Genomic DNA, 27,610 nt, shown 5'->3' on the forward strand with positions numbered 1-27,610 from the left:
GTCACCTTGCAGGGCGTTGCACTTCCTGGTTTCCGTTGTGTTGTACTTTCTAGGCTACTGATTGATTGGAGGAATGATACATTTACCCCTGCGGCGACACTTGGTCGGACCGATTCGTTTAGCGTTTACTCTTCTCGGACTCCCGCATACCGTCTGGACCTCCGGAGTAAGGTATGGACGGGAACATTACTTATAAGCCTTTACCTTGAAGCTATCAAGCTAATAAGCATAGGGAAATATAAAGTCTGACTGAATAGTGCTCACCAGGTAATTTTAGTACTGTACAGTGGCTTGGGTTATATGCACAATCCAATTTATTCACAATGGATATCAAAATAGATGTTAATATGCACGAGATTATAGACATGACCACTGAAGATCAGCTATACAGAATGATCACTGTACAGATTTCAACACGGCAGAAGCAGCTGTGTAACAGCAGCTGTAATCCCGCTGCCCTGCACTGATTAACGGCCTACTCCTTTAATCTATGTGCGTGTGACAGAAGATATTTCTTGTCATCATTGAGGGGCAATGGCATTTTCATAATGTGGAGAGAAAGGAGTGCATGTGGAGTACTTACATTATCTTCTCTCTCCTTTAGGCCTGCTATTTCCTGCCCTTCTTCTTACCCCTTCCCAACCAGTAAAACCATCAGCGCTGACAACACTAGTTACTGCCGCCGGCACTCGACCATGCCATCTTCAGTAGGGCCTCATGTAAAGTCCAGATGCCCACAGTATCCAGGGTCCAATATCAAGCGCTTGTCTGTGCCTGATGACAAGGTGGACTGGACTCAGAAGTGGCCCGAGTATAATCCAGTCAGCTACACGGCCCCTTCAGTTTTAAATAACCCAGCCTGGGCGGATCCTGATATTGGGTGAGCAACAAATAGCACCTTTAATGCTTATCAAGTACATTCTGGTAGCGCCATGCGAGTAATGTAATCTGATCTATGAAGCATTATAGATTTTTTTTCTACACTTGTTTTGTAGCTCCTCTCCAAAGTTTAACACTGTGGATGGTGCTGTGGACAGGACGAGCTTTGAGGGAAGCTATAAAGTGGAAAATGGAAAACCGCTGTAAGTTATACCTCTAAGATGGTTTTTCCGATATTTAATAAAACATCCAGTTTAGTAGAATTTGCCCTGGTAACTGCAGTGTTAGCAAACCTTTCACACTGCAGAGCTGTTTCATTAGCTGTTATTGTTAAAGGCATTGCTTACAAGTCTCAAAACTCCATATAAAAAATTTTACTCCCATAGAAATCCTTGTGGACGCACAGGGTTGGCAGGCAGAGGGTTGCTAGGACGATGGGGACCCAACCATGCAGCAGATCCAATAGTCACCAGGTACCTATTCTTTTGCTTTACACAGTGCAATTATCCACACTCACATACCGCGCATGAATAATTTAAAAGTGGAAATCTCAGTGCACATTAGTGCCAAGTAATTTGATATCCATCTGAAAGCTGACTTCAACTGAAACAGTTTCATATCATAGCTAAAAGTCGATGAATTCAAAGACAACCGGTTGCATTTATGCACATTTCACCATCTGACAGATGGAAGGTAGATGTCAAAGGGGCAAAGATTCACCACTCAGTCTCCCAAAAGCCTGTTCTGCAGTTTGTGTCTATCAAGAGGAAGGACTGTGGGGAGTGGGCCATTCCTGGGGTAAGTGTTTTTTATGTTTCTTCTGTCTATACAGGGGCGTCCCGCCATTCTTGCTTGCCATATGGTGTCTACAAAAATGCTGTAGGGCAGCAAAAACAAGATTTCATTGTCGTGGAAGGGAGGGGTTTGGAGATATGTAAGAAGTTATAGTCCTGTTGTTGTTTTTGCAGGGCATGGTAGATCCAGGCGAGCAGGTTTCTCTCACACTGCAGCGGGAGTTCTCAGAAGAAGCATTGAACTCGCTCTCGAGTTCCCCAGCAGAGAGAGCGGAAATCCATCAGCGCATCACCAATCTCTTCAAATCGTCAGGATTTATGGTTCGTAAAGTGGCTTATGTGTTTGCTGCCATATTTGAATCACCAGGTGGGTCTGTCAGGTCAACTATCAGGCTTTTTCTCTGAGGGCTGACAGCTTGTGATCTTTCTCCTTCAGGTCTATAAGGGCTATGTCGATGATCCCAGAAACACTGACAATTCCTGGATGGAGACGGTTGCTGTCAACTTTCACGATGACTTAGGTATCATTAATTATGAGGAATGCTATTCCTTCTTTTTTCTTTCACCTCTGCTTGTCAGCATTTTTCTAGCGTTTTAAAAAAGTTGATGAATGTATATGAATATAAAACACTGGACCGTAATACTGTATATAAAAGATGAATGTGGCCACTTTTAATGTCACACATTGGTTCGTTAAGTCGTGTTTTGAAAACCTAAAACGTCTTTTTGAGTCGCCCCCTGCTGTATATTAGAAAAAAAGAAATGGAGGTTTTAAAGCACTTCCAGATTGGATTTAAGACTTGGTAGTTGGTGGCGCCCAGTGTTGGGTGTAATATGTTACTTAAAACTACAATGACATTAGATTTTTCAGTAATACAACAATTAAAGAACGTGTTACTCCATTAAATTCAGTAATTATATTTAATTTTCAATTATTATTACTCACATTATTTGAGGAGTGAAGTTATGGAGATTAGTTTTGTTTTTATTGCACAAAAGGACAAGAGGATGTTGGTAAAGTTGCAAGAATCTGCACATACATCATGCTGATGCTAAGCTAGTGAAAAAGCCAGAGTTATGTTAAAATTGAGTGAATGCTGACCCCAGCCCAGCAGTCAGACAGTCAGACCCTGAACTTCAACAGTGATGATCAGTCAGCACTGTAGCCTCCATTTCTATCTGTACATGTTTGTAAAGTAGGATCGCTGAAGTCTTCTTGAGGTGGTTTCCATCTTCGTTGTGTGTTACCAGCTTTGTGTTCATATGTAAACACAAGAAAAGATCATACCAAACAAATCTCTTTGTTTTTACATCAGGTAACAGCGTGAGCGAGCTGCCACTGGAAGCTGGTGATGACGCCGGACAGGTCCAGTGGGTTGACCTTGACTCATCTTTCCCCCTTTATGCGAACCACTCCCATTTCCTGGAGATTGTTGCCAAAGAGAGGAAAGCGCACTGGTAGCCAAAAACGAATGAATGCTTTAAGAGAGAAGGAAACTTAAAAGCCTTACAGCCCCTTGGTGTGGTGAGAGGGCTCATCAACTGAAGTAGCATGGCATTTTATGTGAGCCTACTTACACTGATTGATGTACAAAACCCTAACACATATTAATTTATATTAAAACTCCCAAAGATGTACTCTGCAGTTTAAAAGAGATAGCCTGCTAAGCATGCTGTTTGATATACTAAAAGAGAACTATTGTACATTTAGATTAAACCCTTTGACTGACTGCTTCCAAGATAGTAAAAATAAGCCTGTAAGAACAAGAGGAAGCACAGATTATGCTAATGTATTCAATGCTAACAAGTATCACATTAACCAAACACAATGATCTCCCGAACATAACAGTACTACTAAATTAATGGAAGGGGAGAAATCAGAATAAAGAAGTGGAATCTGGCTTTGATCTTTACATGTGAAAAGGATATGATGATGGTGATGCGCAGGAGCAGACATGGTTTCGAGTGGCAACAGACGGTGGATGTAAAACAGCATTTTGCAATCAGCAGGCTGCCTTTCCAAATGTACACATCAAAACGTGTCATCTCACAGGTCAGGATACTTATCAGGGAGGCAGTGATGAATTATGCATGAAAGATCTTGAAATCTGTGTGAGACAAACACTAACACCTCTGTTATTTAAAGGTACTGCAGAATGGAGGGTCCCAAAATGAATCGAATAAATACATAATTAATTATGTCAATAATGGGTTCAAATTGGAAATGCGTTAATTGTTTTTATTACATGTTTTAAATGAAACTCTATTTTGAATGATTATTTTGTAATAAGTTTATTATTTTCAATTTCAAATAATTAATGACAAATGTCAATAATTATTTATTCATCTATTTAGCTCATTCTTTTTGGCACTCATGTCCTCTATTCTCAACAACCAAAAATAATTATTTATAAAATCCCGTTAGGAGTGGCAGCTGCTTTGTCTTCAGATTGATTTTCCAGATAAGATAAGATAAGATAAGACTTTATTGATCCCACAACGGGGAAATTTTTGCGTTACCTCAGCTCAGGTACAGATATATGAAGGAAATACAAAAATACAATTAAGTACAATCAATGAAAAAAAGTAAGATAATACACTATATACAATGGTAGCATACACAGTATGTGATTATGGATATAGTTGGAAATATGGAAGACATAAACTATATAGCTTGGAAGGTCATGGAAGGTCCATTATGCATGAAGTGGTGACCGTGGATGTTCACAGTGTCCAGTGACTTATGACATCGTGATTGAGGAGTTATAGAGTCTAACTGCTGTTGGGATGAATGATCTGCGAAAGCGCTCCTCCCTTATTTTACAAGGTATTGTCAGGCCTGACCGTGACTAAACTGGTGAGGACATCAGTTGGGCTTATCAAGCATTAACCTTAATCAAATTAGGGCCCCAAGAGTTCCAGGAGGCACCACAAATCCTATAAAACTATTTTATTTGCTCTCCGACCACAATGTCACCCATGTAAGGGCCAATTCTGCTGTTTAAATTTCACTTCAGTAAGCATATGATGCACTATAGCCCTAAAATTATGGGCTGGATGACAGCTTTTTGGCAGTAAAATTCTGCACAAACACTTTAATTATTGGTATCATTAATTGCTCGTCTTAAAGCTTTACAGGTTCTGTAAAGTATTTTTTTAATATAAGGTGTAATGTGAAAATGAACAGGGGTTTACTTATGAAACTTGCACTGATTAAAATTATTATTATTTTTCAAATGTTTGTCTGCATAACTTAAAAATGTACATTGTTGTGAAATCGTGAGTTCAATTGTATGGGTTTCCTCATTAAATATGCACCATTATAAAGTAGTTACTGTGTGAGCAACGTCAGCTGGTTTCAGCTCACACAGTCACACCAGAAACAGTTTCCTTATATGTTTTTGTTTGTGCCATTGAGAGCTACACCAATGTTTCATGTGTACTTTGCATTCTATTCATGTGAAAATAAATTCCCACATATATTAAACAAGTTAAATGTGTTTGCCTCACACTGTGTTGCTGTGTGCACTCTATGTTGTATGCGCAGTGATCCCTTTTTCCACCAGCATAGTAGTGCAGGCCCTCACAGCTTCTAGTGGTTAGTACAAACTGATGTTCCAACCATTTTATTAAGCACGTATCCAATTCAGGGGTGGAGCTAGAGCTTAAACCTATAGCCAAATAATGACTCCAATTCTAAAAAACATGGGATGCTGTATAAAATGTAAATAATAACAGAATGCAATGATTTGCAAATCTTATAAACCTGTATTTCATTCACTGTAGAACAGAGAAAACATATCAACGCATCATTTTATTGTTTCATGTAAAATATTGGCTCATTTTGAATTTGATGGCAGCAACATGCCTCTAAAGAAGATAGGGCAACAAAAAGACTGGAAAAGTAAGAGGAACTAAAAAGAAGCAACTGGAGGAACATTTTGCATTTAGGTTGAGTGACAACAGGTTGTGATTGGATATAAAAAGACTGTATTAAGAAAAACATCTTAAAGTTTCACCAATCTATATAAAAACTGCATCTACAAAATTAAGGAGTAATTTAAGAAAAAATGTTCTTCAATGTAAAATTGTGCATTCTTTAATACTGTATCATTGACAGTACATGATATCATCGGAAGATTTTGAAAATCTGGAGAAATCTCTGTGTGCAAGGGACAAGGCCAAAAATCAATATTGGTTGCCTGTGATTTTCAGGCCCTCAGTGCACTAGATTTAAAACAGATATAATTCTTGAATAATTCTTGAATGAAACGGGCTCAGGAACTCGTTCAGAAAGAAATCATCGTCTGTGAACACGGTTCACCAGACTATCCAAAAATTTAGGTTAAAGCTAAAAAGAAGCCATATATGAACATGATCCAGAAATACTGCCTTTTTCTTTGGGCCAATTCTCACTTAAAATGGACTGGGCCAAAGTGGAAAACGTCTTCTGTGTTCGGACTAATTACAGTTTAAAATTCACTTTGAAAACATGGAAACTACATCATTTGGACTAAAAGTAGTAGCTGTACCATCTGGCTTGTAAACAGCACTCAGTTCAAGAGTATATAATTGCTTATGAAACTGACAGCTTTCACACTGGAAAGGTCGCATACAGTTTTTTAGAGTAACATGTACTCCCACTCCCACTCAGATGATATCCTTTTCAGAGAAGACCTTGCATAGTTCAGCAAGACAATGCTTTGATTTAATCCAAGGAACTTCTTGGTGTGAGTCGACAGTGTTTTTAAAAATCCAACCAAAATGTCTGGACCACAAATACACTAACATGTCTGCATTAATTTGCACAGAGCCCCACAAAATAGGGATCAGGTATCCTTAAAAGTCTTTTTCTGCTATTACTAACATGATGCTTACAAATTATTTTTACATTCAAGGTGCAGCATGTGTGAACGTAAATGTCCTTGGCTTTGAAATACTCGTTTACTTATGTTTTTAAAATTGCAGATATAACTTGCTGTGATTTTAAACACAAGGGAATCTAGTTTAATTATTAAAGTTTCCCTAATGAAATGTTGTGTTTATTAAAAAACAGCTCTACATATCCAATATGTCTGTCCAGGGGCGGAGCGTGGGGGTGGCTTACTGGGCTTAAGCCCGGGTTGTTTTGTCAGAAGCCCGGGGTCTTTTGGAGTGTAATTTTTTCATAGTTAGATGCCTGGCTGACAACTGTATAAAACAAAAAGTACACACAATATTCGAAGCACATAGTGCACACTGTAGGAATTTACGACTGTGCGTGAATCCCCCCTGATATTGGTATGATCCGAGCTCAGTCACTAAGCGACTGAGCGAGGGGGCGGGGCAGCTGCTGCCAGCAGTGAGTGCGCTGTTGGAGAAACGGAGCCAGCCATACTAAGGAGAGCTTAAGTTTGACCAGGTACCAAAGCAAATCATTCCTACTGTACAAATAATGTAAATATGACGGTGCATCATGAAAGATTGATATCAAACTGATCACTTGACCAATATTACGTTACTCGCTCTTCAAGTGAATCAACAAATGGCGAAATGAAAAGCCGAACAAATGCTATTTTTTTAAGAGAGTCTTAGCTTACGTGTGTTTATTTCATATTTTCAGTTCTTACCCTCCCCGACTAAATCGGTTTCAGTTATGTACTGAAATATAAGAATGGACATTAGAGGGTTCTTTCAAAGAAAAAACTCAGGTAAATGTTATTTTATATTATGCTTTGTATGTTGTTCAGTATATTTCTATGCAAAACAAGAGGGGTTTCAGTACACAGCAGGATATTCACATTTGTAACCAGATATTTACACTTTAGGGAGAAAACATAAAATATTTTTACTGTACAACATCAATTTAGAGTAAACTTTTGTTTTAGATAAATATTGAAATATATTTTGAATTAGTTAAATGTCAGAATAAAGAGAGAGAGAGATCTATTTTTATCACTTTCATCAAATTTAGGAGTACATATACACTAAGTTTATTGTTAATTAATAAGAAAACTCCAGACGATTCCATTCTGAGCTGAAGAAGCTTCTGATAGGTTCGTAGAGTCCATGTGAGTAAAGTGGTGGCACAGCTGTGGATGCATATAAGGCAAAACACAGAGCCTGTTTCTTTGAAATGGGAAAACCAAGCGATATCAACCAAAACACCAGAAAAAGAACTGTGGACCTCCATAAGTGTGGCTCAATTTTGAATACAATTTGGTGCCATTTACAATTAAGAAATACAGATAGTTTCTCTCTTTACTCTTAAAGTTAACAAATGTGTTTTTTATATTTATCAATCAAAAAAAATAAACATTTAGTCTGATTTGATGTTGCAATTAAAAAAAGTGTTTGTGTTTTGATCTGAAGAGTTTGTAAATATCTGGTTTCACCTGTATATTTGATGATTGTCAGCACACAGAGGGAGAGAGAGGAACAGAGAGGGAGATGGAGAATGAGGACAGAACAGAGATGGAACAAGAGCAGGTGAGACACACATGTTAGTCAAATGGTCGTTTGCCAAAAGTACCACCGTATCATAGGTACTCATGTATCTCGTACCTAGTGTTTCTTTTTAGGTTTGTTATTTTTCAAATTCTATATTTATTAAGTTTTGCAGGCTTGTTTGCACAACAAGGCTAAATAATTATATAAACTTTTCTCAATCTAAATAGTGTACTTTGGTAGAATTAAACAAGTGTAGTGCAGGTCTATGATGATTTTTAGTGCTACTATCATCTAGTTCTGATTGTGGTTCTGTCTTGGTTAAATCCCAAGTACTCCTGATTTTGAACTCTTGTAGTCCTGTTTTAATTCTGGATCAGTTCTGGGTCTGGTTGAATTGGGGTTTAGTCCTCATGTCTTGATACAGCCCTGACCTTGTTCTGCCTTGCTGCTTAATTAAAAAACTAGTTTAAGGTGTCCTGCACATGTGATATATATTTTTCCCTATAAGAAGACATTCTTTTTTGAACAAAACTCAAAACAGAGCCTATTAATCTTTCACTCATTTCTAACCCCCCCCCCCCCCCCAAAAAAAAAAAAAAAAAAAATCCCACATGCATACTACCCTTTTGGGCTAAGCCCCGGGTGTTTCAAATGTCTGGCTCCGCCTCTGTGTCTGTCTAACCAGGAAATGTTTGGCGCTTCCCCTCAGACATATTCCAAACTTCATTACCCATAATCCCGTGCAACAAAAGCCGCCCAAGCTGACGACGTGGCCAAGGCACAGACCGGGGCGATTCAAACGAGGCAGACAGGCTTTGTTTGCAGCTAGCTCATTGAGGTGGAATTTATATGCTTGCTGAAGTTTGTGTGAATCTTTTAATTCATCACTGAGTGTAACGATGTCCGGGAAAATCAAGAGCCGAAGTGCTGCAAACTCAGACTCGATAACCGGCGGTGTGTCCTGCGATGAGCGCATCTTGCGGGATTGTCATGAACTGTACACGGATCCTGACAGCGGTGAGTTGGCTGACGTACAACTCGTGGAACTGACAGCATCTCACCTGACGCCTGCACCTTTCACCTGTTTGATATTAAAGTTGATAAAACAAACTCTTTGCTGCACCGCGGGGTAGCTAGCTAACTTTGTACATAACGTTAGCCTTTCCCAAAGTACCCGGGAGCTAACCGTTAGCTGAGTTAGCTAGTGAGGATTTTATATTTGCTGACGATGCGACTGTCAACATTAATGCTGGTTAAATCAGTCACCCACTGATGTGACACTCTGTTTGTTATTAATAAGTCAGTTGCATAGTTGTAATGTAACTTCTAATATAGGTTTACAAGGCACACTTCTGGATCTGGATCTATCTCCAGTATTGGCAGCACAGGGTTATCCTGTATATTGAGAACGTGTGCAACATTTCAGCACCAGATCTGCCAGTTGACTCATACATCTCGCTGATATATCTCAAAGATAATGACGAGACAAAATGCCAAGTGAAAAAATGGGAATGATGAGAGAAAGAAGACTATCACCTAGCGAAATGGCTTCCTTTGAGTAGTTGAGAACTTTGATATTGTCCTTTACATGCCAAATGTCACTTATCATTTAGATCTGCTCATCCCAACACAGCACCATGATTTTTCTCCTTTCCTACAGAAGCTAATAAACCATCTGTGTCCTACTCTCTGTTATATTCAGGGTTGATCACAGTGGCCGAATCGGTTAGTGTGAAGTTGCTGCCGCCCAGAAAAAAGATCACAGTGCTGCTGATGGGGAACCACTCTGCTGGGAAAAGCTCCTTCATCAACTGGTAAATATATACTATGGATAAATATTTGCACAAGTGCAAATAGGTGGCAGATTATTAACCACTTATCCAACTGACAAAGTAATGGAAATCTGGTGTCTGGGATGAGGAGACTTCTGTGTTAAATCTATGCCGTAGGTACGCGTAACCGCAAAATCCTTCCGCAACCCTACACCTTCAGGACTCATAGATGTTAGCAATTTCCTGGAAGGAGATTGTCCCAACCATTAAAATAGATATTAGGGAATGTGAAAAAATGGAGGAACTTGACGGGCAAATATGTTTAAAACTGAAAATTGGAAGTAGGACTCAGGAGGGACAAAGTCTCAGGTGTTTCTGTTGTGGCATCCACTGCATATAAAACACCGGGACACAACCGCATAACCTAATATAAAGCATTGCAATCATTACCAATTGTAATGACAGCAATGGATTGCAGAAGTTTTAATCAGCTGTTAGAGGGAACCTGGTGTTCATCCTATTTCTTTCCTGATGGGGATGTTGTGCTTCATGATAACCATGTGCCCATGTATCGGTGCACAACTCAGAGTAAACTCAGTGCCAAGGAACAGGCACTGGAGGCCCTCATCAGACTAAAACCTGACCAAGGTGCCTGTTGGCTTTCCTTTAATTTGTTGCCCAGTTGCACAGCAGTCAGACTGAATAAAGCGCATGTGTGTATCCTCTGAAATTACCAGTATTTAAAGAGTTACAATTACTTCTAAATGTTCTCGGATCTTCATTTGACTCACGTCTGAATCTGAGTTGACTAAATTATCCTGTCCATCTTTATCAGTGTCTTTAGCATTCAGTTGCGCCCATCATTCTGGTTTTTATACACTATTCAGATTAGCAATAATCAAGATCTTTCTGTTCTTATTGTTCAGGTACGTGGAAGAGCACATCCAGCGCACTGGAGTAGCAATTGAGACCCAAGGCTTTAGCTTTGTTACAAGTGGACGCAAGAGAGAGTCTCTCACAGTAAGTGCTGCAGTCCATTTTCTGTTTTTGAGACAGGGCTATGGGTGTTTTCAAAAGGCACGTCTCATTCCCACCGTGAGCCATTGCATCTTTAAAATGTCAGCTGTCTGCTCCTCGTAACAGTGATTTATTACTGTGGACTAAAATGAGTTCGTCTTTTGTGGTTTCAATGTTCTTTGAGTACCTGATGTCCTTTTTTGCAAACTATCTGTGACAGATCTACTTCTGCTTTATTTATTTATTTATTTTAGGGAAACGCCACCCTTCATCTGTATCCACACTTCAAACCTCTGCAGGAGTTTAAAGGTGAGAGATTTAATATGCCCAGAGATTTGCTATGGACAGTGTTTTGGCAGTTTGCCGTTTTATTGGAATTCATTTAAAATGATTTGTATGTACCAACAAACAAACAAAAAATGATTAAAGCGCCCAGTTGAATAGGAAGAGAAAACCTTTTAGAGTAGTAGTTCTTATTAATGCTAGGCACTCACTGTAACTGTGTTTCTGAATTCTTCCCCAGGTGTCTCAGAGTACTTGAGCACAGAGATCTGCACGTCTCGACAGAAACGGTTCAGCTTGGTGACGTTTGTTGATTCGCCAGGCTTGGTGGACGGCGATATGAAGTATCCGTTTGACGTGGACGAGGTCATCCTGTGGCTGGGTGGGTTTCTGCTGTTGTCTTGTGGTAGTTTTAAGCAATCTTCTTTTGGTAATGCAGAAGGAGAGCGGTAGCTCTGTGAAACCAAAGATACCTGAAACAAACAAAACTAAAAGCACACTCAATTTGGAGTCATTTAGATGCTTGTGGGCCTCTCCATTATAATGAATGATCAGTCAAGTTTTTATCTCTTCATTAGTACTTTTAATTTACCCTAGTGAGCTTTGTGAGTCAGCTTTGCGTGCTTCGACACATCTTTAAGCAGTTTAAGTTCTTAGTTTGACTAAATAACAGGGAAATAGAAAGAAATTCCACACTTGTTGGGATTACGACCCAGTTTATAATGCGATGAGAATAAATCCACAGGGTTTCCTCAGTAGTAAATAATGCCCCTTTTCACTGTCGCTCTCAGGTGATCTTTGTGACCTAATTCTGGTCTTCTTTGACCCCATGGGTCAGGCTCTGTGCAAGCGCACCCTCAACATTGTGGAGAGCCTGAATGAAAAGCATGGAGACCGGCTGCGGTTTTACCTGAGCAAGGCTGACGAGGCCGGAGGAGAGTCGGACAGACAGGTACGTATACTAGCAGCAGCTTCTGTAGGAGAGTCAACGCTTTGAACAAACAAAGTTACATCATTCTCTTTGTATTAGATAATTCCTTCCCACACTCTGCAGTGCAGTTTCTAAGTATGCTGACCCGGTGTGTTTTGCCAGTCTAGTGAATAAAAAAAACAACAACAAAAAACCCCCAAAACCTGCACTGGGTATGGAAAAATGATTGAGTGATGCTTTTGCTCATTAATCTTGCATTGAAGAACACCCCTCTGATTACTTTCAGGTTATTTTCTGTGTCACAAAGGTGGCTCCCTGTTCTGGAGCCTGGTTTAAAACTGTCTGAAGTGCCACATTTTCTTTCACCAAGGGATTTCTGTGAGTGCGACACAGATTCCCTGCCAAAGGGAACTGTTGTATATATGCAGCCTGTTGAGCCGTATCTTACCAAAGTTTGTTAATATCCATCAATACATTCATCCATCCACAGAAAAGGAAACTGATAAATGTTTTTGTGGTTGATCCTCATATGCTGCAAAGTCTGTTTTACGCTGATGAAATTGTAGCTAATAGAGCACAGATTTCAGACTTGATGAGTATATTTGTAATTTCTAATTTCATTTCGATCTGTCCATAAACTAAAGGGATTTCCTAATTTGCAGTAAGATAATACTTGTTTAAACACGACATTGTGCAGTCACAGTATTCATGAGTAAGTGAATGGTGCATTTCTAACTTTGTTTGCATGACTAAATAACAGAAAAGCACCACATACAGTCGATAATCTCCCTATCAGTAGCAGAAAAATTGCATCTTTGTTCTGTCTCCTCCTGACTCCTGTGTCTTTTGTTACTGCTCTCTCAGAGGGTGATGATGCAGATTGTCCAGGAGCTCTGCAAGCGGCCCGGACTCAACAAGTGTGGGTTTGACATGCCCACCATCTACATTCCTAATCCAAATAAGGTAAAAGTGATTCTTTCATCTCATCTTTCTGCCTTCCTTACTCTTTCTACACACACACAATTCACCAGTTGTTATAGACTACTGTTTAGAAGAAAAACAATCCTCCTGTTTGTCTTCCTGCTGTCAGCCAAGCCGCTGCGTCAACCAGATTGAGGAGGTTTGTCGCACCATCGAGAAAACTATCAACCAGACGGTCCAAAACACGCTCAACTCTCTGGAGAGGGACTGTGAGCTCATTGTTGAGGCTATCGCAGACAAGCTCAGTAACGACAGGTAACACAGAGGAGACACTCACTTTGTAATTCACACTGCACTGACCACCTCCTCTGAAAGGCTACTTTCACCTGCTCCCTTATTCACAAGGTATTGCCACAGCAGGAGGTTCCTGACACTGTTTTTCTTGCACACGGTGCCCTTTTGGCCAATAATTTTAACATCGATTTAAGAGTTTGTGCGTTCACGCCTTTTAATAGCCATACATTGACCTTGAATTAAAGTGTAACCATAAAGATTGACGGGAATCCTTCAGTAGGAGTGCTCAGAGGAACGTGTGAGTCATATTTTTGTTTGGAATTGCCTTCGGAGAATAACCTGACCATCTGTTCACGCAGGCAGACCACTGTTGAGAACCGACGCGCACGCTGCAAGAGCTGCTTCCTGACTCTGCTGGGTTTCAGCGTCCCTCTGGCTCTGATGGCGTTTCTGCTGCTGGGCGCTCTGTCCCAGGACCTGCTGGAGGCGGCTCTGGGCCGAGAGGGTACAGAGGCGCTCTCCCTCTACCTGGTCAGTGGCCAAGCACGCTCGTCATTCATAGTTGAAACTGTTGTATATGGTCTTCACATAAGGCTGCTCTTGTGTCGTGCAGACGCCCGCGGTGAAAGTATTTGACTCCCTGTCTGTGGAGCAGCGGCTTTATGGCTGCGCTGGGCTGGTGCTTCTGTCCTTCCTCCTGCTCATTATTGCACGCTTCATCTTCAGGTAGGAAGTTTCGCAGTGTCATCACAGCCTTTTAGACGTTTTCATCCATCAGTACCCGAGGCACTTGCATGTCCTCATGTTATTTGTTCACTGCGAACCTCATCACACTTCTCCCTTTGATTCTTTGCAGAACTCAACCCACTCTATCGACCAAACAGAAAAGGCAGCTGCAGGAGAAGCTGGAGTACGTGCAGGAGGTGGTCAAGACCAAAAAGGTAGTGTGTATGTGTGCGGATAGGGATGCACTGATCAGATATCAGTTTGCTGACCGCTCCAACCACACTAAGCCTAAGCAAAGAAATCTGTACGGGTGCCAGAACTGAAAAAAGTTGGATCTTTGCATCCCTGTATGAGTGTGACTGCTTCTGCTGGCATGAAGTGGATTATTTTGGGATTTTAATGGTTGATTCTCTTCCTGTAGAAAAAGCTGTATGAAGACTACCTACGCCAGAGCGTCAGCGATCACGACATGGGCTTGTAGAGACGCATGCATGCAGATATCCCCACTGTCACGAAGGACTAGACGATCACTTTTCCAAGATTCCACACCAGCCGCCGTGCTCTGCAGACCTCTTGGTGGTGAACCATCCAAGTTCTGGTGCTGTGAACTGTAAAGCCACTTTACCCATTTAGATGATGTTATCTTTGTTATATTAAAAAAAGCTGTTAAACCACACACTACCTGCAGATGAAATGAGCTTTTGTTACTGATGACTTCTTTGTAAACATTTTATATACACATATCGGTGCCTCTTCTCTGAAATGATTTCAGGCTTATACCACTTTAAGATATTTAAACATTTCCAAACTATTTATAATATTTCTGTATGAGACCTAAAGCGCTGTTTTGTGTGAGTCACTTTCTATGAGCTACTGTTTCTGAGGACCTTTACCAGAGTTTTTTACAGTGCTTGTGACTCGTTAATGAATCCATTTCCCATCATGAATGTCTGCAGGTTGTGTAGGTTGGCTCATATGTAGAATATCCAGATGTCTGCACGCATCTTGATGCTGCAGTAAGAAGTGTTACCTGTGACCAATCAAACCTTTTGTATTTTCTTTCTACATTGTGAACATGTTTTAAACTTGAATAAATAAAAAAGCAATGTTCAATACATTAATGGATGATACTTTTTTTTACTTTACTTTTCTTCTTAAGCGTAAGGTTTAAGGATTTTATGTAATATTGTGACATGTTAGTGTTTTAAAGCTTTTTTCCTTGTGAACTTGAAGTTTGGACACAGATGATCTCTGTTTACAGTCCCAGTTTCTATTGAATGGAAGTCAGGATATGATGTCGTGTCTCGGTTTTGAATGTTTTGTTTTTGTAAGAACCTGTGAACAACAGTGCCAGTTATAAAACATCATCGCAACAAAACCACATCAGGATTCCAGATAAATACACCATAGACTTGTGTGGTATCAGCATTTTAAGTGGTTTCCAGCTTGTTTTTCTAGTATTTCTTTTTTTTTATTTATTTATTTATTTATTTTTTTAATAAAAGCAAAAACAGGAAACTACCACGGGATATTTCCTGTTCAGTTATGCTTTTGGTACCCAAAGGAAACAGGTGCTAGGAGACCAGAGTGCAAAGTTTTGCTCAGAAAATGTAATTTCCTCTTTTTAAAAGGTTAACCATTGGTTTGACCTGTGAATGCCACTTCGTCAGTGTAAAATAGTTTCTTGCAATCGTATGAATGCCTCATGATCTAACGGTGAATATGTTTCTGTTGCTTCCTGACATAATGTATGTCAATAAGTACATTGTAAGCCTTTCAAAAGAAGTCTAGTGTTACCATTTTGGGTCGTAGTCTTATTCTTTCGGTTGTTCCCTTTAGGCCTGCCTCCTCATCCTACCCCTAGTATCTTCCTCCTCAGTTACGCCAACCCCCTGCATATTGCTTCTTTCCTTCTGTCAAAAATCACCCTGACACATCTCCACCCACTCCACCCTGCCTGCACTTCTTCACTTCTCTCCTGTACTGTCAGCTGCTTTGGATGGTTGACCCCACGTATTAAAAATCATCCACCATCACTACAGTATCTCTGCTCCTCACAGCTTCATCGCTACACCACGTTAAAAAAGTATTTGCTCCCCTTTCTGATTTTTTTCTTCATATTTGTGACATTTAAAGGTTTCAGATCATTAAAATCAGATCAATCAGAAAATAAAACAGCTGAGGAAGAAAATCGTTGATATCTGTCAGTCTGGAAAGACCCAAAGACTTCTGGGAAAATATTCTGTGGACTAACGAGTTGAAAGTTGAACTTTTCTAGAAGGTTTGAGTCCTGATGGATTTGTGTAAAACTGACAGAGTATTTCATCGAAGCTGTGGCGTATTTGGTTATGGAGCAGGACTACAGTGTATTTACCAATACAGGTGTAAACCAAACGTATTCGATTTTTTTTTAATTCGCCTACAAAGATCAGCAATCACCTGTTTATTTTCATTTCACTCATTTGAGTCTTTTCTGTAAGCACACCTGGTTTTTTGGTTTGACTTTGGTTAACTAACATTACCAGTATCCCTCCAGCAGAGGGTATACTTATTTTGTATAAACTCTGATTCATGTTTACAGTCACACTTACTTTGTATTTTTTCCTATTTCTACATAAAATGAATCAGATACTCCCACGGTGGCTTTTGCAGCTAAAAAAATACATTTTTGTGAGATTAAAAGGAGCATTTAATCACCTCCAAATAAAGTTGTCTAAGTCAGTTTGTTAAGACAATAAAGAGATAATAATCTTAATTAATATAATAAGTAATCTGTGTTTGATGATATTCTTGCATATGGACTGAAATGTGGATCAAGCTATGGTTCACTGATCTCCAGGGTCATAAGCCCGGGCATATCAGGATGTACAGTAAAATCTCCAGGGAGGAAGCAGCAGTAATAAAACTCAAACCTGAGCACCACGACATCTTGATATTAATGCGCATTTAAAAAAACCATCCGAACTAACAGACTAAACACTGGAGGCAAACAGGGACAGGCATCTATGCACAGGAAGGAGGTTGACGTGTTTTCCGCAGGCTTAGACCGGGGAAAGTTGTTTCCTGAAGTTGACGCTGTGCTTATCATTTCCACACTCAAGTCCTGCTGCTTGCACAAAAATGATCAAGACGGATTTACCACTGTTTTGATTAGCTTTTCTTCCCCCCTCCCCTGACATCCCTTCCTCTTCTGATGATGGAGCTGCCAGACGAGAAGATGAGCTCCAAGAATGAAGACACAGGTAATTAAAAAACAAACAAAACTTTAATTTGCTTCGCAGCTAGCTACTATCACCACATTCACCATCAGGGTAAGCTACGAGGCGACACTGGCCGCTTTTCCGCTTTAAACGTAGTTAAGTATTCATTTTAACTTGTTGCTTGTCTTCAGCCGGAACCTGCTGTTGTTGAAGGGGCGCTGGGGAACGTAGCCGGGAGACGGCCTGTTAGCATTACTGCCCATAGAAATGAACGGACGATGCTAACCGCTGGCTAGCTCTGTATTAACGTTTACTTTTCTCCTCGAAAAAAGAGGGAAAGTGGGTTTTAATGTTGTTTAGTTGCCACTTCAATCATACACATTGGTGTTATTGCAGCATTAGGGCTAAAACCACTAGGTAATTTATGACAAATGGTAAATATAACAATGATTATAGCACTGAAAATGTAACTGAAAGTAAAAGAAGCCTTCATTAGCTGGCATTTTGTTAAAGTAGTCGTATTATCCAGTGCACACAATGTCACTGAAATATTATTACTTGCATTAAAGCATGAGTTTACCTTTCAGGTGATTTAATAAATAGTAGGAGGCAGCAGTGCACAGGCTGTTTTGCATTACAAAGTCACATAGATGTGGTGATGAACAGCGTGCGTGCCCTTGGAAAGGGCGTCGTGCGGAATGAAGTTCACATGAATGTACACCCATCTCCTGGTGTCCTTGAATGCAGCATTTGAGTAAGTTTACAAATCACCTTGTAGGTGTAGGGTAAGTAGTAAAGGTCAGTGCAACAAGTGCTTGCTGTAAATTTCTCAAGCAGCACAGGTGTCCTACAAATAACTGTAACCTGTATGAGATTGTCTAAAAGTAGCAAAGTATAAAGTTTCACTCGTCCCTTTTCCAGTGGTGCTGTAAGTTACTGCAAATTTCGGTATCGATCCCAATACCAAGTAAGTACAGGGCCAGGAGTGATACTTTTAATTTATAAAGGAAGCTAATGTAGAGGGGAGGAATGTGTTGAGGTATATTTTTTTCATCCTCCCTCCTTTCAAATAAAAAATATACTGTAAACTGAAGCTGTCTTAGAGATTGTAGAGAAATGCTGCTCATTTTTTTTTAAAGTTATTAAATAAATACTTTTTAGGTTTGAGTTCCTGTGTGTGAAAGTGAGCAAGTTGTAGAAAGCAATTTAATACAAATAAAAGAATAAATGGTTAGACTGAAAGCTAAACTAATCAGTGATGTGGTCCAAGCCAGCCCCTTGGTCAAATCAGATGTTTTGTTGTTGATTTTATGTAAAAAGCCTGCAGCAAGACACTTTAAACATGTGTCTTCCTTCAGATGTTAATGCAAATATTTCATGAACTTAAATATACTGGTGTTTAGTACTGGAGTTTAGGTCTTTTACTGAGTACAACCACTTTGATTTCACAGATTTTACAGGTTACAGAAGGAGCCAAGTCCTGTAATTTTCAGACAATTTCAAGTTCTGAGATATTTTTAGGCTCAAACTATAGATTTCCAATAATGTGTAAGTCAGATATCTCTGCTGACTAGTTACTGTGGCCAGTTGGTTTTCACTTTCAGTTCCCTGATGGACTGAATGATTCGAATTCCAAATCTGTGCAGTGTTTCCTGTGTACTTCCACCCTATGCTGAACAGTTGTCAAAATACCCTTTTCATAAAATGCTTCTGCTTTTTTTTTTTTTGTTTGTTTCTTCAGACATTTGACCAAAGAGATAAGGTTTAACCCAATAGGTCCGGAGCAGCTGTGTCCAAATGACTCCAGCTTATGGAGATTTTTTGCATACTTCGGACATTGGCTTTTGTGACCGCGTCATAGATAAGGCTTCCTTTCCTCTTCCAGACCATGTTTTTCAGCTCTGTGTAGCAGCAGTACAGCATAACCCACCCCTGTGTCAGCGAAACTTTCCTGGAAGTCATTATAGTCACGTCGAAGCTTTTCCTAATTAATAATAGTTGTCTGCATGAGATCGATCATCATTTACAGTTTTTTAAAATTTACAACAGCCAAAAAATGTCCATAAAATAACTAAGTGAAAACAAAGAATAGAACTTATTAGGGCTGTTGGCATTAACGCGTTAACGGTGACAGCGCTAGATCTTATCGATCAAATGATTGATTTTTGTGTGCTCGAGCTTTAGCTTATTACACCTGCGTTCATATAGCATTTTCTAAATGCCCATGCTTTTAGGACTAGATTCCAGAAAAACCAGAGAAACAAAAATAATTGAATAAATTCATAATTAAATTATGAAATTAAAAGATAAACAGCAGACCAAACAGTTTTTGATTTGTTTACAACCTGATTTGTTTACAACAAGCAATCCTATTTGAGCTTTTGACCTAAATCAATTGAGCATGGATCAAGACATTATGAAACATGTAGTTTAAATGAATAGTCCATCAGCCGTTTCCTAACAAGGTTATTGTAGTTAATAAAGCTGAACAGAATACTCAAACTAGGAGGGGGAAAGCATTTTAGTCACTATAGATACGGAAATGTGGTCACATTTGTCTACACAAGCAAACTTGAAGGGTTAGGTACAGGGATGTTTATATTGTATGACTGTTTGTTTTGTGTGTGTATCCTCATGCACCTAGTAGCCCATGTTTGTTGAGTGTTAACACAAAGTTTAGAGCACACTTTATCAGTTCCTAATGACACTACTTGACTTATTTTAATCTGTGGTGACTCAGCTGAAGGTTAATGAGCTCATGATTATCTGATATTATGTTAAAAAGCTGGTGTCTAAACTTTTGCACATCCTGTAAATTCTGCTTATTTTTCAGGATAATAAAAAAATGACTGAGTTAAGTTTATTATTTGCTAGCTGAAAGAGAAATATTCATTTCATTTCATTATTTTTTTTTTTAACCTCAGGTTTTGATTCAGAAAAATCAAAATTTCTAACTTATCTCAAATCTTTGCGTAAAGGTGTATCTCCAAATTTGAGATTTGAGCCCTGACATCCAACTGCTAAAACAGATTTTCTTCTGTTCAGAAAAGCGAAAGTATATAACTGTAATTTGACATGTTGATAAAAAATAATTGTTTTTAAATTTTTGTGAAACGGTAAGCTTGAAATTATGATTGATAACAACAATAATTATACTTTCAGTTAAAAGCTCAAACATATAATCCATTTCACTGGACTAACCGTTACAGAAACATAAACTGTTTTAGGGCAGCTGTTGCACAGACCTTTCATTGGCTGGTGATCTAATAAATTTGTTTAGCTCTAACTTAATAAAGGAAAAGCACAAAAATGTGATGTCCTGTCATTTTCAGAGACGAGCCTGCAGGCCCAGCTAGCAGACTGCAGAGCACAGGTCGAACACTGGCAGGGTGTGGCGACGATCTGTGAGCTGAGCAAACAGGAGGAACTGGCAGAGCTGCAAAAACAATGCGATCAAGAGATCCAGTCACTGCAGGAGGCTCTCAGAGGTCAGTGATTGTTGTGCGTTGGCCTGGCCTGGATTTCTTTGTGTGCACGGTGCAAAATATTGCATAAGCACAAAAGCCCAGTTTTTCCTTCGTCTTTTTTTAATCAAATCTCCAAAAAACTAAAACTGGACATCGTGGGTTTCCCATATAAATTTTTGAACAAGTTTAAATGTAGTTTCTGGCACTAATATTTATTCAGTAATTTGCTCCAAGGTAGAGCCAATAGCTTTAAGAAATATTGGACAAAAGTAGCGCAAATGGATGTATTTTTATGAATTTCTTTTTTTGAGTGTGATGAAAAACAGATTTTGTAATCGTGTTAATGTCCCAATAGATGAAAGCTGAACTCGCAGATTATCATTATGTGTTGTCACTTGTGTTTTCAGAGACAGCAGCTCAGTACGAGGCCAGGATAGCTGTTCTGCAGTCTCAACCTGTAGAGTGGAAGAGATCCAGTGGACCCCACATGGTCAGTGTGTGCCCGTGTTGCTTTTCCTCCAGGTGTCTTGGGCTCCCTTCATGTGATTTTTATACTTGTTAGATCAGTGGAAGGAAGGGAAGGGTGGATGCCGAACACGCGTCAGTCGTCAACAGTCTGACTGAGGACGAATCGGCGCCATCGACGCACAGCCATCCACCAGAGCTGGAGGCGGTGCCGGAGGGAGAAGGTGCTGCACTTACAACAGAAGGATATTTTTCACTAAGGAACTGTGACTCAGCCTCGTTGTCCTCTTTCTCCTTGGACACGCCGTCGCTGCCCAGAAAACACCACGCTCAGGACGACACTGACTCGCTGGTCTCCACGGGTACTTTGGTGCCTGAAGCCATTTACCTGCCACCAGCTGGCCACCGGCTGGTCACACACAGTGACTGGGACGCGCTCAATGCTCAGGTTTGGATTTAACCGTTTTTTAAATTATTCTGCATATTTGTTGCGCTACTTCTTCAAAAAGCCCCCTAAAATGCTGTGTAACAGCTCCAATGTGAGCAGATTTAATGTCTAAGTAGCTTCCAGTCAGCACCTGTGGTCTAATGACTTTGCATTGTGGCTTTTTCGGTCAGTTGTCAGAGCTGCGAGGGGAAGTGAGTCGCCTGCAGGCAGAGAAGGAGGAGCTGGAGAGAGAACTGGATACCCAGAGCAACCACACGCACAAACAGGTACAGGAACACGCTCTGACTGTGTGTGTCTGTATGTATGTACATATCTATATGCAGTGTTGGGACTAACGCGTTATTAAGTAACGCGTTACAGTAACTACGTTATTATTGTGATAACGAGCACGGTAACTAGTTATTATGCCAAAATCAGGAACGCGTTAGTCGTTACTGGGATTTAGATAGGCTCGTTACTCGTTACTTCGTGTGGTGGCTATCGCGGAGCTTCCACAGATTCAGTAACATTAGCAAGTGGTGGAAGCCAGCAGGTGGATGAAGGAAAAGGGAGGCAGAAGGAAAAGAGACCCGAGGCGGCCGCCGGTCCAAGTGTGAACTGAACTTCAGGTAAGAAGTTATGACCTGCAGTCTCTCTGGGTCAGATATAAACCAAGTTTAGGTGGAGTTTATTTTCGTTATGCTGACTTTTTCCGTACTGCGTGCTAGCTAGCATGACGGAGTTTCTATACAGCTGGGTGGGTGCTATGAAGTTAATGATGTTGAACTTTATTTTGTTCATAAGTTATTAGAGTTGCCAACCGTCCCGTCTGGTATTCAGAGAAAATATTACGCGTTTCTTATTGAGGTGAAAAGGAACAGTGTGTCCCCTAATTCAGCTACAATGAAAAAGGCACAAAGCTGGAGTTATTCTGTGTTTACGCTGCACAGCTGCCTCTTCTTCTTTCATTCTCTCCCCCTCCCTCTCCCGTTTCTACTTCAATCATGAAAACTGATCAGTGATCAGCTGATCGGCTCTCTTGTTTGTTTATCGCTCACTTTGCGCCGAAAGAGGAAACCAGCGGATGTCGCGCTAAACAACAGCAGCACTTTTAAGCTTGATCAGCTGTTGTTAGAATTTATTTAATATTAATTTCTAGTATCAGCTGATGTTTGCTGGAGCCACAGCTGCAAAAAAGCTGCTGGTCATGATATGGTTTGGTTATCTGGTGAGAGGGAAACATGAAGATGAAACCAGGAGATGTCCTTACTGAATCATCAGAGCTGAACAGGTGACATGAATGAGTTGAAGGGAAGTTATGAACTGTTTCTGAGAGACAAATAACACCAGGATCCTTTTTTAGGTAGCTGACAGCTGGTAACTGTGCAGGGGCGGGTCTAGCAAAGTGTTGCCAGGGGGCAAGGTAGGGCATTAACAGGGAAAGGGGGGCACAAAGAAATACTTTTCTTTCTTATTCTCATTTAAAATGTCTAGCTTTTAAAAAATAATTATCTGAATCTTACAACAAACGATTGATAGATTGATGCATATATACCATCAAAACAGTGTACATCACTGTCACAGCAGTGTTTGTTTTCATTCAAAGGCTTTATGATTTTTCCTATAATGGTGGGCCGGTCTCTAGTCAAAATACCCGGGACGATTTTCTGTCCCAGTCCAGCCCTGTATGCAGCTCATCTGCAGTCTGGTGTTACCTACATCTTCCTATTCAGAAGGCAGAATTTCCGAGTTCTGAGTACAATTGAAAGCACCACGACTGCAGTTTTTGTGTTGGATGTAAAAGACGCACATGACGCTGTGACGTAGGCTAGAATCATGGCAGCAGTCAATGACGGTCCAGGCGTGGGATTTCTCTCGTGGAAATATGCACATTATCTTTTCCTTTCTATTGGTAGGTGGCACAGTGCACTTGTGGCAAGTAAGCAAGCTAGAAGACTGGCAAAGTTATGGAAGCAACACATTAACAAGAGAATTCTGAGTCAAACCAAAGTTACTTTCCCTAGTAACTAGTTACTTTGAAAGTAACGAGTAACTTGAAGTAACTGAGTTACTTTTGAGAGAAGTAACTAGTAATGTAACTAAGTTACTATTTTAAAGTAACTTACCCAACACTGTCTATATGTGCATTAACGAGTGTATGTATATGTGTGATCTTAGGTATCAACGCTCCAGTCTCAGGTCCAGGCTTCAGAGTCTCTCCTCCAGGATTTGCAGAAATCTTTCAGCCAGTCACAGAATGCAGTCCAGAGCCGGCTGGTGAGTAACATGAAACACTCAAACAACATATAGTGAGCTGTAGATTTGCTGTTAGGTTGGTTTGGTCAACTTTTAACAGACCCAGGCGAGTTTTTTCCCTTTGTTTACAGTATTACACACTCAGCTACATATTTACTAAACAGAAATTAACTGGCAGCGTTCATTTCCATAAACAACTCAAGTGTACGATGACTCAATCATCCATCACACTCTAGACTCCAGTGCTTGTTTGTACCATTATCCATGAAGCGATGTGAATGTTATTAGGATGGCAGGTTCCAACTTACATTTGTTTGTTTGCTTTGCTTTTGGTCCAGGCGGAGTTGTCCCTTTCTCAGAGGAAGATGTGCAATGAGCTTTCCAGACTGAAAGGAGAAGAGGTTGAGGAGGATGTACCAGACACTGGCTCATCCTTCTCAGCAGCACTACATGTACAGTCTTTGAGTTTTTATTGCTTAGTTTGCTGCAGCAAGCAACACTTGAAACTCGATGATGTTTTTATTTTTAAACGTGAAATTCAGCACAGACAGTGAAATATTTTTAGGACGTTTATGGCATTTTACACACTCTCGAGAAGCTTGTCTGTCTGTTTGGAGTTCCTCTTTGTGAAGTAGTGGCTTTCCTTATTTAGAGTAGTTGTGGCAGATCAGTGGAAATATTTCAGACCTCTCACTTTCACTTCCGGCATTTTAAGATTGTAGAGAGAAGTTTAATTTTCTGGCAGAATAATAACTGTGTTTTTTAATGTGTATAATTAGCAGAGGTGGTGGTCAGGTTGTATGTGTGCTAGCCCGTATGCATTAAGACGTTTAATGTTTGCTTTTTGATGGCGTCAGTGTGACTTCATTTTTTAAAACTCTAACCTGCAGGGGGCGCACTGTGAAGAGCGCCTTCGCATTGAGATAGTCAACCTGAGGGAGCAGCTGGACACACGGACAGAGGAGAGCGGTCTGTGGATTATTTTATTACCTGTTGAATCTGCTGTGTTGCCTTTCTTGTACTTAAAGTTTTTTTTCCATTCTCCATCTGCTTCCTTCTACTTGAAACTGATGTCATCAGAAGTTTTAGAGGGTGAGTGACCAGCTTATAGCTTTAGATTAGTAGGTATTTGTATTTGTATTTTATTATACATATTTTTTTTAATGTGCAGTGCAGTTTTCCAGTCTGAAGACCGAGACAGAGAAGATCCACGCTCAGAGGGAGCAGTTGCAGGCTGAGCTGCTGGCGTGCCGCACTGAACTGGAAGCCCTCCGGGTGGCGCTCTCTCATGTGCAAAGCACCAACAAGATCCTCAGCAGTGAGAAAGTAATTGCAGCCTGCTTTTAGATCTATAAGCTTTGTTGTTCTTTTGGTGGTTTGTTTTCATTTTCAGCATTCACCATTAGGAGCTTCCTTTTTTTTTTTTAAGTTGAGAAATATTAAAGTCAAACAAACAGGGATTTCATGTAACTGTTATTTCTGTGTTTGTCAGGCAACTCTGAACCAGCAGTGTCTGGAACTGCGGAGCCAGGTGATCAGCCTGCGCTCTCAGGTCGACACCAGCCAGGCTGTGCAGCGAGACTTCGTTGAGCTCTCCCAGTCACTGCAGGTAAGAAACAACCATCAGTGGTCAGCTTAATCTGCCAGGATCAGTTGGGGAGGGAGACGGGACAAAAAAACCACACTGTGGCGGAGAACCAGAGATGAATAATAACTAATGATTACATGCAGAGATGTGTATAAACGGAGCGTGAAAAAGGTGAGTGAAGAAGAAACACTGTGCACAGTGCATCATGGGAAGCCCCCAGCAGCCTAGAAATTTTGCAGCAAAACTAAAAGAATGCTGAGAGTCACCTGATCCAGCCCTAACTGTATGTAGAGATGATTTAAAATCAATTCTGGATTTAACAGTGAGCCAATGAAGAGAAGCCAGTTTGGGCGAAGGACTCCCTTTCTAGTTCCTTCAGTACTTTTGCTGCAGTGTTTTGGATCAGTCATAGCCTTTTCAGGATGTTTTTAAAGGACATCCTGATAATAATGAATTACAGTAGTCCAGCCTTGAAGTAATAAATGCATAAACTAGTTTTTCAGCGTCACTCTGGGACAAGATGTTTCTAGTTTTAGAGATATTGTACAGATGCACGAAAGCAGTGTTACATATTTGTTTAATAAGCGCACTGAAGGACATCCTGGTCAAAAAGTGCTTCGTCACAGTGTAACCGGAGGCTGATGAATTATCTGGTTAGACACCATGTTTCTGTGGTGATCTGTCTTATCTAAGAATAACAGGAAAACTGTTTACATCAGGATGCTGCACATCATCGACTTGCTGATTTTTATCTGCCTACTTATCTCCCCTTTAAGGTGAAGCTGGAGTTAATTCGGCAGGCAGAGAGTCTGGAGCAAGTCAAGGAAATCCTGGAAGAGGGACATGGTGAAGATAACTCCCCACCTGTGGATACCCCTTGAAATGCATTGGAACCAAAGAGATGAAACATCCCAAGAGTGACCAAGAAAGCTAACCATGGCTACATGAAACACAGAAGATCTGATGGAGTGACTGCTGGAACGATGCTGCTAGCACTCATGCTGCGACACTGGAAATACTCCTAAACGGAAACATTAGGTCTCGGGGAGGTTGGATTGGTGTCAATGAAGGAAAGTGGTGCTTAATGACCAAAGCAAAGTCTTCTCACACTCGCTCATGGTTTTTCTTTTTTTCCTTATGCCTAGTAACACATTTATTCCTGTACAAAGACATTTGTAAATATTCTGTGTTTGTATATCTGACACGACTCCAGTAAAACACTCAGGGGTCCAACACTATCAGTAATTAATATGCAACTTATCAATATTTTTGCATCTCTGTGAATAAGGACCTCTCTTGGCAGTGGATCGGGTGCAATAATGAACTGACGCCACTAAATCTGCAGCATTTAGATGTGACTTTTAATACTTATAAGGATGAATTTGCTCAGCGTTAACATTCCTGTTTTCACTAAAACCATATTAGCTTTTAGACTCAACATTCTGGGTTTTATGATTAGGAGAGTGTCAGTAAAGAAATATTAACGTGTAACTTTGACCATTTTATTTGGTGCGACTGCACATTAGAAACTGATGGCAGGTTGTCACATCTTTTACATTTAAGTTTATAATTAAATCATGTGGTTGAGTTTCTTAACCCTTGGCTTCAGAGCAAGTTTACTGGAAACTGAATGATGCATATCAGCTTGTTACACAGTGTAACTGCACACAATGCAGTAGGTTAGGATTTAAAATGTGATTTAATGTATTTGGAAGTTGTTGCTGCTCTTGAAATTGAAGCTAAACCTTCATCTCTACAGGAAAATCCCAGATACTCCAACAAAGATCAGATAATACTGTGACTTGTTTTATTGTATTAATGACAGCACAGCCAGAGTCACAGCCCAGTCTCTATCCTACACTTACACTTAATCAGATAACTATGTAAACCATCTGTGTATTTTAAAACTGTGGAGTATTACCTGACAATGATTACACTTCCTTGAACTGGATATTTGGTTACTCGAACATCCTGGCTGTGCCGGAAGCCCTTTGCTCCTAAATGTTAAGTCAGCAGGTTTCCCAGATTGATGCCACCCTGTTGTCTTTTAAACACTGACCACATTATTATTTCTGTTGTGCTTTATAACAACCTGTGCAAAAAATAAATGTCGCCACTGGGAAGCGAGGCATGTCCTAAAGCTACCAGAGTGCTTGGCTGTC

General features: G+C 40.2%; 3 protein-coding genes across 3 annotated transcripts; all 3 read left to right on the top strand.

Moving 5' to 3' along the window:
* The first annotated feature begins 16 nt into the window (after nt 1–16).
* Nucleotides 17–5,163, top strand: nudt9 (nudix (nucleoside diphosphate linked moiety X)-type motif 9). Its single transcript, XM_080906067.1, has 8 exons — nt 17–171; nt 605–880; nt 996–1,082; nt 1,266–1,352; nt 1,566–1,677; nt 1,848–1,994; nt 2,110–2,194; nt 2,990–5,163. Exons 1-8 carry the CDS (start codon nt 74–76, stop codon nt 3,133–3,135), a joined length of 1,038 nt encoding a protein of 345 aa, XP_080762193.1. The 5' UTR covers nt 17–73; the 3' UTR covers nt 3,136–5,163.
* Nucleotides 5,164–8,852: 3,689 nt separating this feature from the next.
* On the top strand, nt 8,853–15,162 carry LOC308410810 (uncharacterized protein). Its single transcript, XM_080904452.1, has 12 exons — nt 8,853–9,119; nt 9,805–9,916; nt 10,801–10,894; nt 11,146–11,200; nt 11,415–11,555; nt 11,965–12,125; nt 12,969–13,067; nt 13,195–13,340; nt 13,679–13,850; nt 13,933–14,045; nt 14,176–14,260; nt 14,467–15,162. The coding sequence occupies exons 1-12, from the start codon at nt 9,002–9,004 to the stop codon at nt 14,524–14,526; spliced, it is 1,356 nt and encodes a 451-aa protein (XP_080760578.1). The 5' UTR covers nt 8,853–9,001; the 3' UTR covers nt 14,527–15,162.
* A 1,909-nt stretch (nt 15,163–17,071) lies between these two features.
* On the top strand, nt 17,072–27,592 carry rabep2 (rabaptin, RAB GTPase binding effector protein 2). Its single transcript, XM_080906500.1, has 11 exons — nt 17,072–17,287; nt 20,578–20,733; nt 21,120–21,202; nt 21,275–21,625; nt 21,796–21,891; nt 23,783–23,881; nt 24,199–24,312; nt 24,751–24,952; nt 25,032–25,186; nt 25,353–25,469; nt 26,225–27,592. Exons 1-11 carry the CDS (start codon nt 17,239–17,241, stop codon nt 26,327–26,329), a joined length of 1,527 nt encoding a protein of 508 aa, XP_080762626.1. The 5' UTR covers nt 17,072–17,238; the 3' UTR covers nt 26,330–27,592.
* The last annotated feature ends 18 nt before the right edge of the window (nt 27,593–27,610 follow it).

The sequence above is a fragment of the Rhamphochromis sp. 'chilingali' genome (assembly GCF_963969265.1).
Source record: "Rhamphochromis sp. 'chilingali' genome assembly, chromosome: 15".
NCBI classification, from domain to species: domain Eukaryota; kingdom Metazoa; phylum Chordata; class Actinopteri; order Cichliformes; family Cichlidae; genus Rhamphochromis; species Rhamphochromis sp. 'chilingali'.

Excerpts from the sequence above, each read along its gene's own strand:
- rabep2 (XM_080906500.1), top strand. The coding sequence starts at position 17,239 with ATGATGGAGCTGCCAGACGAGAAGATGAGCTCCAAGAATGAAGACACA. Across the intron at positions 21,626-21,795 it reads GGGACGCGCTCAATGCTCAG|TTGTCAGAGCTGCGAGGGGA; the intron begins GTTTGGATTTAA and ends TTTTTCGGTCAG. Across the intron at positions 24,953-25,031 it reads GTCATCAGAAGTTTTAGAGG|TGCAGTTTTCCAGTCTGAAG; the intron begins GTGAGTGACCAG and ends TTTAATGTGCAG.
- nudt9 (XM_080906067.1), top strand. The coding sequence starts at position 74 with ATGATACATTTACCCCTGCGGCGACACTTGGTCGGACCGATTCGTTTA. Across the intron at positions 172-604 it reads GTCTGGACCTCCGGAGTAAG|GCCTGCTATTTCCTGCCCTT; the intron begins GTATGGACGGGA and ends TCTCTCCTTTAG. Across the intron at positions 1,995-2,109 it reads TCAAATCGTCAGGATTTATG|GTCTATAAGGGCTATGTCGA; the intron begins GTTCGTAAAGTG and ends TTTCTCCTTCAG.
- LOC308410810 (XM_080904452.1), top strand. The coding sequence starts at position 9,002 with ATGTCCGGGAAAATCAAGAGCCGAAGTGCTGCAAACTCAGACTCGATA. Across the intron at positions 10,895-11,145 it reads GCAAGAGAGAGTCTCTCACA|GGAAACGCCACCCTTCATCT; the intron begins GTAAGTGCTGCA and ends TATTTATTTTAG. Across the intron at positions 14,046-14,175 it reads ATTGCACGCTTCATCTTCAG|AACTCAACCCACTCTATCGA; the intron begins GTAGGAAGTTTC and ends GATTCTTTGCAG.